Source organism: Eleutherodactylus coqui, chromosome 1 (assembly GCF_035609145.1).
Source record: "Eleutherodactylus coqui strain aEleCoq1 chromosome 1, aEleCoq1.hap1, whole genome shotgun sequence".
NCBI classification, from domain to species: domain Eukaryota; kingdom Metazoa; phylum Chordata; class Amphibia; order Anura; family Eleutherodactylidae; genus Eleutherodactylus; species Eleutherodactylus coqui.
The window spans coordinates 319903646-319915918 of NC_089837.1; the positions used below are offsets into that span (position 1 = coordinate 319903646).

The 12273-nt window shown below is 38.6% G+C and overlaps 1 protein-coding gene across 1 annotated transcript in view; it reads left to right on the forward strand.

Annotated features, from left to right (window-relative positions):
- COL9A2 (collagen type IX alpha 2 chain) overlaps positions 1 to 12273 on the forward strand; it is a 69806-nt gene that overhangs the window by 31819 nt on the left and 25714 nt on the right. Inside the window, exons 10-16 of the mRNA XM_066575053.1 lie at positions 1021 to 1068; positions 3957 to 4013; positions 4560 to 4613; positions 5988 to 6041; positions 8276 to 8329; positions 9368 to 9421; positions 9718 to 9771. Of these exons, the coding sequence (XP_066431150.1) occupies positions 1021 to 1068; positions 3957 to 4013; positions 4560 to 4613; positions 5988 to 6041; positions 8276 to 8329; positions 9368 to 9421; positions 9718 to 9771 (375 nt within the window). The remainder of the gene's footprint in view (positions 1 to 1020; positions 1069 to 3956; positions 4014 to 4559; positions 4614 to 5987; positions 6042 to 8275; positions 8330 to 9367; positions 9422 to 9717; positions 9772 to 12273) is intronic.

Sequence of the window (12273 nt, forward strand, 5' to 3'; positions counted from 1 at the left end):
TTGATTCCTCTGCTTGTTTACTGCTTGTTATTGGGGAAACAGACCACCTCTACTATGAAAAGAAATAGCAGAGAAGGTTGGCGCTTGCATCCTTCTATCATCTAAATCTGGTGGCCCGGGATCTCAGGATCTCAAGCACACTAGCTCTCTGCTTGGCCACCAGCCAACACTGTGCTTTGCCATTTCTTTCCATAGGTGGTTTGTTTCCCGAGATGGGAATACCCTTTAAGCCCAATTGTTTTGCATGACTAAGGGACTTCCCTCCCTTTGTGTACTCCCTTATGTACTATGGTCATTATTGATGGGTACGAGCAGTGATAAAATGTGATAATATAGGGTGGTTATAAGCAAGACTTTGTATTCCAGTTTGGAAAATAAAAATGTATCTGCCATTGGCGAATTAAATCACGTTTTTTTTTGTGGCATTGTTCTTATTTGCATATATTGTTACTTCTATGTTTTACGATTTTGCAACATTTTCATTATGAGTCTTCTCTTTATTGCTGTTTTATAAATGTCCTTCGGTGTGTTTTAGTCTGACGGCACTGGCAATATAAATAGTCACTTTCCTAGCTGAATTTGCCATTAATAACTGACCTCCATAGAGACTTATTTTAGCATATTGTTCACATGTATTAGCAGGATGTTCTATGAAACTGCCACCTTTCACCATTTTCCTCCAGGGCATGATCTGTTTTTCCTGCGAGTGTATTCTTCTTTCTGTAGTCTTTCCCTGCTGTATTTTGCTATTTGCATTGACATTCATTATGTGAAACATTATCTGCTTTCTCTTCTCTCTCCTCTGAGCTGTTAGACTCAGTGCTATCTGTGTAACACATTGTCCCTGTACAATTCCTAAATTGCAGAATGAACAGTAAATGCTGAGTCTGTAATTACGAGAATTTACGAGTACAGTGTAGAAATAGCTAATAAGACAGTAGAGCATTCCACAATGGATTAGTCCTGCAGATTCAGTAAATGAAATGTGCTATGCGGTCTTACATTTTCTTTATGTTTCAGGGTCCTTCTGGGAGTATCCTAGGCTTGGAAGGCAGTGCTGATTTCCTGGTGAGCGCCCTTTATGGGGGTAATTCAGTTACTACATTGGAACTTCTGCTGTTTTTATTTTATTCCCAAAATATCTCCCTTTTGTAATTGACGTTCCTTTATTCTTAACGTGCTGTTCTGGGAAATTTCCTTTGAAGCAAAACAAATGACTGCTCTCAACTTAGTGATCAAGGAGGAAATATATATCTAGTAAAGTATTAGGAGTTGTCTGATATTGGCTCCCTAGAAACATTCATAGCTTGACAATGGGTAGACTCTTTTATGTTGGCCAAACAAAAGGCAGAAATAACATTTAACTGAGAACTGAGGGGAAATTAATTTAAAAAAAAGGAAAAAGCACAAAGTTTCTGTTTCTAATGGCAGCCGAACAGATTTTTTTTGTTAGACATCGAGAGCTAGTACTTGACTGGCTGAAATGGCACGATCTGCAATGCAGTGTGGAAAGGGGTTAAAGAGCACCTGCTATCACTCCTAACATGTCTGTTTTAGTAAATACCCTCTTTAGGTAAATACTGGTTCTAAACTCTGAATATCTCAAGATGAAATACAGATCTCACCATGGTACATGCTTCCTCTACGGATTAAACAGTATTGGGGTGGGATGGACATTTTTAGCACAGATGTGTGGTTCCCACTTTTCACTCTTTTTCAACTGTTGTTGACTTTACAATCCAACAGTGTAAAATGTATTGGGACCAGATTTACATATCAGGAACCAATAGTCACTGAATGTCTGTCGCCTCAGACTTGGCCCACCTATAGAAGATAGCTCTTCCCAAAGCTGCCTATAGGCATATGTCAATTGTCCTTTTAGGTAAATATAGCTCTGGTAATAGTCAATTCTATATAGATAAATGTCAACCTCAACACACAATAGTATAAGAAGTACTATTAGAATTGTTATCACTCCTTCATTTTATTTTATATCATTTTTGTTATCTTTTATTAAACACCTACCAGTGAAAACATCTTAGTAGCCAAATTAGACATTAAAAAAAGTTTTGGGATGAAGACAATATTTCTCTTATTGGTCCCAGCCAACCATCATCAAAACTACAGTATTCAGAAAATAAATTACAAACAATACTAGTTCCTGTATTGAATTCTAGCCATCATCGTTATTGCCATGGATATATCTAGTGTGAGGAGCACTGCCTGACACATTCTTTATTACTAATCAAAGACCCAAACTTTTTCTGGTGGCTGCTTATAAGATCATAGTAACATAGTGTGTAAGGATGAAGAAGGACATATGTCCATCCAATTCAGCCAATTGTCATGCAATTTTGATCCAAAGTAAGCTGAAAGAAAAACCATGGGGTAAAAGCCAATTTTCCACGTTTTAGCTTTTAAGAAAAGGTCACTCCAGAGATGTTTAGTTTGGTTCAAGTCACAGCTCTGGTTGGACCACTCAAGGACATTCAGGGAGTTGTTCCTAAGTCACTCCTGTGTTGTCTTGGCTGTGTGCCTAGGGTCATTGTCTTGTTAGAAGAGGAATCTTCTGCCCAGTCTGAAGCCCCTTGCGCTTTGGATTGGGTTTTCATTAAGAATAGCTCTGTACTCTACTCCATTCAGCTTTCTGACAACCCTTACCAGTCTTCTTGTCCTAGCTGCTAAAAAACACTCCCAAAGCATGATGCTTCCATGACCATGCTTCACTGCAGGACAGTATTAGGCAGGTGATAAGCAGTGCCTCGTTTCCCCTAGACATAATGCTTAAAATTGAAGCCAAAAAAGGCAATCTTGGTTTTATCAGACCAGAGAATCTTTTTTTTTCACAGTAGGAGATGCCTTTTGGTGCTTTTTGGTGAACTCTAGGCAGGCTTTCATGTGTCTTTTACTGAGGAGAGGCTTCTTCCAGGCCACTCTGTCATAATTGGTTGAGTGCTGCAGTGATGGTTGACCTTCTGGAAGTTTATTCTATCTGCACACATGATCTGTGGAATTCAGCCAGAGTGACCATTGGGTTCCTAATTACTTCTCTTACCAAGTCCCTTCTCCACCAATTACGTAGTTTGGTGGGTCAGCCAACTCTAGGAAGAGTCCCAGTTGTTCCAAACTTATTCCAGTTATAAATTATGCAGGCCACTGTGCTCTTGAGAAATTTTAGTGGAGCAGCAATTGCTTTACAGCCTTCTACACATCTGTGCCTATACAATCCTGTCTCTGAGCTCTGCAGGTAATTCTCTCCTTTTCAGGGCTTGGTTTTGGCTTCAATGTGCATCATGAGCTGTTAATAGATAGGGGTGTGTCTTTTACAATTATGTCCAATCAATTGAATTTACTACAGGTGGACGCCAATAAAGGTTTAGAAACATCTCAAAGATGATCAAGAGAAATGGGAGGCCTCCAGAGCTAAATTTCAAGTGTCATACCAAAGGGTCTGAATATTTATATAATTGAAAAATATTAGTTTTTAATTTTTAAAAATTGAACAAAGATTTCCCTTGAATTTTTTTAAAGTTGCACAAGGCCACAACCTAACAAAATATAAAAGAAGTGAAATGATCTGAAGATTTTCTGGACCAAATGTATCAAAGTTCCTCCAATGGACCAAGGCTATGATGCAATAAGGGGGCACAAAAGACCAGTAGAATCAATCCTATTTTGCAGGCAATCACCTGCCGCTAGGGTATATTTCTTATGGTTTTAGTCACAAATAATCTACTTTGTATTTCTGATGATATTACTGTGCATTTAAAAGTGAACACATACTGTAAAGGTGTAAGCTGTACCCAATATTTTACTTCTGCTCATCCATTTTTCTTAAAACTACCCACCATATATATCTATTTCATAGCACTTACTGGTTTACATATATCGTAAAATTTATCATACATAATAATGGCTAAATTGCTCACTCTCTACTATGTGATATTGTTTTCTAGTGCCCATCAAATTGCCCAGCTGGTCCAAAGGGTCCTCAAGGTCTTCAGGGGATTAGGGTAAGTTTATCTGTGACAAACTTTGTCTTGGTTTTTTTTTATAATATGTATTTTTGTAAATAGCATATTTTATTGAACTTTCATAGAGGAGGAAACTTTCTTTAGAAACATGGTAATGACAAGCAGTAACAATAACAACAATGTAATAATATTACAAACTTGCACATTTTATCCTAGTTGAATTGGGACCTAATAGACTGTTGCTGCAAAACAACAATACTGCTCCTAAGAATAGTTTTAATATTTAACCATAATACCTAGAAAACGATTACCCCTTTGTGGCATGTATAATAAAGCAGTTTAATATGCAATCTAGAATTTTAGCTGTTCAAGCAAGTAGTATATCTTTCTCTCAACAGAGCAAGCATTAAATCATGGTAGACCTGGCTACTCTAATTTACATCCTGCTACTGTATTATAGCAGTTATGCCAGTTTGTCTTCCATTTGTTTGCCATTGAATCTGCAGTACGTGTATGTCAGACATTTTGTCAGTGATGCCATAGAATGTGCCAAGTTTTTTGATAACTAGATTTCTTTCTTTTTAGGGCCACAAAGGGCGTCCAGGCCCTCTTGGTGAACCAGGACAACAAGGAAAATCTGTAAGTAGTTTAAAGAATATTTGTGTACAGAATACTTATTGTTATGAACACTATACATGCCTGCATACAACACCATGGGTTTATGTTAACTTGCCAAATAGAGGGCATGAAGCTGTGATTTAACAGGGATAGCAAACTTCCTACTTGTGCAACACGCCAGACCGTGGAGGGAGTAGATGGTGGTGGCAAAAATGATGTTGATCATGGTGGCCCTGCTGCTTTCCCTCTCTAGCAGAAGGCGGTATGCAGTTGAAAAAATAATAATTACTTATTTTTGGCTCTTTGAGCTACCCGTGAATCAGATAGGGTAAGATGGTAATTTGTCAAGTTCGTGACGCCGGTTCATATACAGGCGGAGACCCATGCCGGACAAAATAATAATAAAAATGGGAAAAATTAAATAAAAGGAATTTGTCCTTTTCCCTGGAGTGTAGTGTGGTACCTCAGTACAGATGTTACGGAGGTGAGAAGGGACTCCAGGAGGCTGGATTTAAACATTGAATCAATAGAACAATTTCTTTGCAAAAGGAGCATCTTCAGCAATTTCATACATTTCACATTACTTTGTTACTTGAGGTAAATACACATTTTTATTCAACATGCAAGCATTAAATACATAGACTTCATCTGTAAGCTAGGGTACTCTACTAAGTGAAAATCACAGGAAATCTTTTTTATCCTATATGCTTTGCCCTCTTGCTTCTCTCTCCTGTTCTCCTCTAGCTCTTTAAGTATGAATATCCTCCTTTCTCCAGTTACTTTTGTCAAGCTGTTCTTTCTTGCTCCTGTGTTTGACTAAACTGATTATTTTCTCTTAAAGTTCTTTCTTGCTCCTTTTGTACTCGCACTTGCTTCTTTTCACTGCACTGTCTGCCAGCTCTTGCTTCTTCTTTCTACATTTTTTCCACTTTTTTTCCTCTTGAACTCCTCCCCTCTCTCTTTTATCTAATTCTCCTGAACCAACCCATGCGGAAGGCTTATTCACCAATCCTAGGGCAGCTATCTCCTGCTACCTAACGGACCAATAAGGCTAGGATAGGGTTTAAAGCACAGAATGAGTGACAAAACAACCAAACTATATATTCTTAAAGGCACATATATACATTTAGGCAGTAACCCCATTGGTTTTATGGAGTGTACAAATCTGGTACACTATAGTTGTTATGCCTTATTGTTGGGGGACTTTAGGTGTGTATCTGTGGAACTGTGATTGATGAGTGTATTAAGCATGACCAATAATAATTGAGTCTCTAAGTGATCTGTTATGCTAAAAGTTGTAGAATGTGCTATTGTTGTAACTATCATTTTAAGCAAAGAAAACATTTTTGTACATTCCAGTGAATAAAAAGTATATTTTCATATCTATAATTACAGGGTACAAAAGGAAATGTTGGCATTTCTGGAGAACAAGGAATCCCAGGACCTAAGGTAATTTTTGGAAATTTTCTTTCTATCATGTGTATTAATAAAAAATGTCTTCCAAACATATATCTACATAGTTAGGACATTTTTAGGAAGTTAGTGATCAATAAATAAGTTATTTGTTATTTCATATCATAGCATTTACACAAATTCTGGTTAGGATATACAGTACTATAGTGCAAAATACATGTTTTTCATCCATTAAAAGCACTTTTTACTAAATAAAAATATTCCAGTGGTGTACATATCACTGGTTTCTATGTGTTTAATATTCTGCTTATCAGCATAATAATAGAGCATTTTATTATTAATGTAGGCTTTTCAATTATTTTCTAGCAGGGCCTTATAAGCCAAAACATGGTGTTGCCTCAGTCCTCTCCAAAATATTGAATGCATCAAAATTTATTTTCCATTTCTTGAGCCCATTATAACATTGAAATAAGCAAAGAAGGAGTCAAATATGTTCCCTGGGCAGCATGTGACCACTTTTCTCAAATTCACCTACCTATCTGGGACTCACGAACAACTGCTTAAGTCCTCATCACTGATTGATCAAGGACACACTGGGATGGAGATGTCAGGATGAGGTCGGTTAGTAAAGGGCGGAAACACCAGTAGGTCAGTTTTTAAAGAGGTTCAGTTTTAGGTAGAGAGAGGACATAGAGTTAGAGACAGCAGACAGACAGTTGGTGATGTTTTGGAGGAAAGGTGCAGAGATGTCATAGGAAGAGGTGTATAGCTGGGTGTTGTCAGCGTAGAGGTGGTATTGGAGGCCAAATCTCCTGATGGTTTGTCCAATAGGGGCTGTGTAGATAGAGAAAAGGAGGGTTCAAGGACTGAGCCCTGGGAGACGGAGACAACAAGGGGAAGAGGGACAAGTAAAGCCAGCAAAGAAGACACTGAATGAGCCTTCAGATAGGTAGGAGGAGAACCAGGAGAGCAGTGTACTTTAGGCCAATGGAGCGAAGCATGCTGAGGAAGCATTTGTGGTCAACAGTGTCAAATGCTGCGGACAGATCGAGGAGGATCAGTAGGGAGTAATCGCCCGTCGATGTGGCTGTCAGGAGGTCTTTTGACACCTTTTTATTAGCGTCAAATGTTTCTGTCAAGTGTAGGGATGGAAGCTAGACTGTGGGGGGGGGGGGGGGGGGCAAAGAAAAGAGTTTTCTGATGGATAGCTTATAAGGCGGGAGTAAACCAGGCATTCTAGTAGTTTGGAGATGAAGGGGAGATTTGAGATGGGTTGGTAGTTGGCAGCATCAGTCGAGTCAAGAGTTATTTGTATAATGGTACTCTAATAAATGGATTATATGTTGAGCGCAATATATTACACAATTTAAATTACCTATACATTTTGGCAATTTTCATATCTGATGTCATATTCCTATTAAGCACCTTTGCCTTTTTCAATGGACATTATCACAAATGTTTTAGGGCTACACTTCAAGATGTGTCACAGTGAGATGCAATGCAGTTACAATGATGCTCATTGTAAATTATACATTTTTATGTCTTAACAAAACTTCATGAGCCTAAACTTGTATTTGGTAATACAAATTTTAAGGCTGCTATTAGGCCTCATGTCCAGAGGCATAATTGAATTGTGGAATCCGAAGGGGTCTCCCGTGCGGGTGATCCACAGTTCAATAAGCCCATAGACCATCACGGATGTCATTTTTTTCCCGGTGTGCGGATCGCATGTGGGGAAAAAGAAGCAGCGCGCTCCATTTTTCTGCGGATCCTGCAGGGACAGCTTCCATGGAAGTCAATGGAAGCCGCCCGGTCCATGGGAAAGCAGGGAATTTAAAAAAAGACTAAAAGCATGGTGCATTCATGTGGCAATCCAGCCGGCATGCCGAGCATATCTGCTGCGCAAAGGAAAGAAAATCAGGCCACGATAGAGGACACTCACGCCGCATCCAGACAGGTGAGTAAAATTTATTTTTTGCCTCCTGTCTGCGGGCACAGCTGGTAACCACTGTGGAATTCTGCACTCAGAATCCATGTGCGTCCGTGGACATGAGGCCTTAGGCTGCTAAAGAGTTGGTGAGATGTCGCAACTCAAGTTGTTTAATAATCAAGACCATTTCTAGTGATTACAAATAAAACACTAGCATGGACCATCCTCAGTTTCACAAATATATACCATCTTACATAAATATATTCAGAACATACATGTCTAATTATTCTGGTTTTGTTTTTTTAATTACCCTTTCTTTTAATAACCCCTTCTCTCACAGGGCCCACAGGGTATTCGTGGTTATCCAGGAATGAGTGGACCTAAAGGAGAAACGGTAAGTGATTCATATGACCAGAACGTTTGGATGAACACAATATTTACATGTTCTTTGCTCTTCAGTTTGTGGTGGCTAGATAGATACTTGCTTTAAAAATACAATTCCTGTTATGATGGATCCTCATTGAAGACTAAACACAGTATTGTCGTAGCACTTTTTAGAAGTAGACCAATGTAAAGCTGTCAGATATCTTAAAATTGTCTGAAATTGGGCATTGTCTTCCAAAAGAAAAATGTCCCAATGCTCAAACGTCTGACTCTGTGGATCGATTGCACAGCCAGCATCACAAAGGAATACGTCCTCCTCTTTCATCCTGAACATAGCGTAGCAGAAACATATAGGAGCATATGCAAGCCTTCCAGATGGAATGTCTTCCACTTGGTGCAAATACCTACCTTTCCTTCCATCCCAGACAGCAAAAACTGCAAGTGTTGGTAATATAATCCAAGCTGGAATCACTTTTGCTGATAGGTGGGAGAAATATCACATAGTGCAACAACGTAGGGAAGCAATTAGAATTTTTTAACCTTTTTTAACCTTTATACTCACAAAGGTGCAATAGACAAATGCATTGAAAAGACAAAGACAGAGTACGGCACCTGACCCAGGGTTTTGCCCAATAGCTTCATCTGGGGCATGTAGGCTTGTGCTACATGGAGATTTAAATACCTAATTAGCTTAAGTAGAGCAGATCTATACTATTTTATCAGTGTGGTACTGTATTATTAAAGTTAAGGTATATCAATTTTTAGGTTAGCAGTTCTGATAGCATACAGCAATGTGTATGAGATGCATTACATGGTCACAGTATCATGGTCTCTCTTGCTTGCAAAATGACATCCACTGTCACAACCAGTTTAGATTCTAAATTTCTTTGAAAACAGAGAGTCACACAAAATTATGTTTTGGTAACGTGAGTGATTCTTATCATGACAAGAATGGTAATACAATGGGACTGCATGGAGAAAAATGTAGGCATAGTAATACAGAACTGAGATTGATTTTAACAGAAACTCTTTCCTGTCAATTTACCAGGGTCCCACCGGATACAAGGGAATGATCGGATCAGTGGGTGCAGCAGGGAAGCCTGTAAGTTGACATAAAGTACCATATGTGCATGTATGGTAAAGTATTCAAATACCGCGTCTTGTATTACATTTTTATGCTATGATCTCTCCAGATTTTGAAACACATGCAGAACGTTACATTTCATTCCATCAGGGGACACAGAGGTGAAATCCCACATCCTGGTAGTGCAGATTTCTCAGTCCTCATTACAGAATTCCCTGGAGAGAACGAACGTTTAATTAAACTGCACTTAGGGTGGTTATTATTGTTAATGAGTCTGGCCTCCGAAGGTCTTTACTGCTCTCTTTCTGTTTCAGGGTGAGGAGGGGCCAAAGGGGCCTCCAGGAGAGCCGGGTGAGAAAGGAGACAAAGTGAGTCAAACTTGTTTCATCTTACGTTTAATATTAAAATGTGACTATTAAATATTAGACGCCCTTTCCCTGTAGAATTCACTGATGTCTATTTAAAGGGAAGCTGCATTGAATTATATGAACATGTTCACTTTCTCTACTACAAATTTAAGGGCTCACTCACACGAGCTTATTTTGACCTACAAAAGCGCAGGTCTGAATGGCCTAATGTAAATCAATGGGGTTTTAGCACTGCGTATTACACTAGTGAAAAGTATGGGCGTAATATGCATCCAAAATATGCTCATGTGAGTCCTAAGAGCAATTGTGTGTTCATTTTAATCTATTTATGTTTTTCACTTTCATGCTCAATAACCTGAAACAAGGAAGAAATGAGTTGGATTTTAGGTCAGGGAATGTCATTGTTGCAGTTGTATTGCTGTTCTTTTTTCCCTTCGTGACACACATACGACACACATACCCCATGCGGTTAGGATGTGAGTAGCTGTCCGCGGCACATGATGTGTATGGAGTGGGCTCGGGAGCCGGACGCACTCCATACACAGTGGATATTAACTGTCCCTGACAACCAACACCTACCGGCAAAAGCCACAATCAGTCATAACTCTGACTGTGTCTGTTAACCCTTTAAAGGTCCCGAACCCTCTGCCCCTGCGATTAGATCGCAGGGAAGCTGACTGGCTATTATGGCAGCCTGGGGACTTCTGAATGCCCACAGTGCTGCCATAATCAATGGGCTTGTTAGAATACAGTAGTATGTATTATACTGTATAAGCGATCAAACAATTGCAAGTTCAAGAACCCTCTGGGGACCAGCAAAAATAAGTAAAATGAAGACAACATTTTTAAAATATTCTAAAAATTAAAAATATAAAAAAAAAACCTTTCCCAGTCGTTGCATCTAAATAATAAGAAAATAAACCCTAAAAACTGGTACCACTACATCCCTAAAGATCTAATATTCTAAAATATCACATTATTAATCCTACTTGGTTAACTCCATCTGAAAAAAACTATGCAATGGCAGAACTGCGCATTCTTGCTCACTCCTTCTCCAGGAAAAAATTGAATAAAACGCTCTCAAACAGTCATATGTTCCCCAAAATTGGTACAAACGGTCAACCCAAATGGTCAGCCCAATCAACACCAAAATAAAAAAGTTATGGGAGTCAAAAGATGGCAACAGAAAGTCATTCTTTTAAAGGTATTTCATTTTTTAAATATTTCTATATAAAAAAACTATAGAAATTTGGTATCACAGTACTCGTACTGACCTACAAAATAAAGACCATGAACACGGTGAGAATAACCCTTCCTCCAAAATAGTGCAATTGGGTTTTTACCACTTCGCCCCACTTAAAAATATTTTAGAGTCTTCCAATACATTATATGGTATCTTAGATGGTACCATTGAAAAATAGAACGTGTCCCTGCAAAAACAAGCCTTCAAAAAGTTATGATTTTTTTGAAAATGGAAATCACAGATCTGCAAAATGTGACCAGGACACAGAAGCACCAGTGACCCTTGGTCATGAAAGGGTTAAGAGTACCATACATTTCCATGTACATATTTAATTCATTGCAAATTCTGTTGTGTTAATTACACAAGCTGAACATGATAGATATGGAGTATAAAGTATCTAGAGTTGCCTCCTTTGTTAACAAAAAGTACTGGGCAAGAAAAAAAGAGGCATGGTTGGGGGATGGGTGTTGTTTTGGGTGTGGCATGAAATAATGTCCAATTTAATCTGCATTATTCCACCTGAAAAAGTATGAATAAACTGACAATTGGCTGTTACCATACTTATATTGTGATGCTATACTCTAAGGCCCCTTTGTCCTAAGACACCAGCTACCAATATCTGCTGTATTTTGTTGCCAGGGGGCTGTGGTCCCTTAATAGGGTGCCACAGACCCCACCCCCATATTAGGGCATTGGTTGCTGATGCCTTCATAAAAATGCATGAGTGGTTCAGGGACTGTATAGTCAGAGGCATACATAAGACTTATGGGGCCCAATAACAAAAGTCAGAATTGGAACCCTGCCAAGGCTACAACACTATTCCCTCAAAAAGTTATATAATATGTACACACTACTGGACAAAAGTTTTAGAACACCTAATTATTCCAGTTTTTATTGATATCTACACTGTTCAATGTCTCCAATGTACTTTGAAATGAAAGCATAGAACAAATTAACAAGTTAAGATAAATAAAAATAATAGATTAACTTTGTTTCACCAAATTAAATCTAGATTTTTGACTCTTACCAACCTCTAGCTGATGTAACAGCTTTACATAATTAAGGCATTCGTTTTACAATGGCATTCACATATTGCTCAGAAAGTTCTTCCTAAAATTGCTGCAGAACATCTCACAAATACGCTTTCATCTACTCAACGGCATACAAAAACCTTGCGTGATGTACCAACTATGTCAAATTCTGATTTATCAGTCCATAAGATCTTCTTCTACTCTTCAGTATTCCACTGAAGGTGCTGC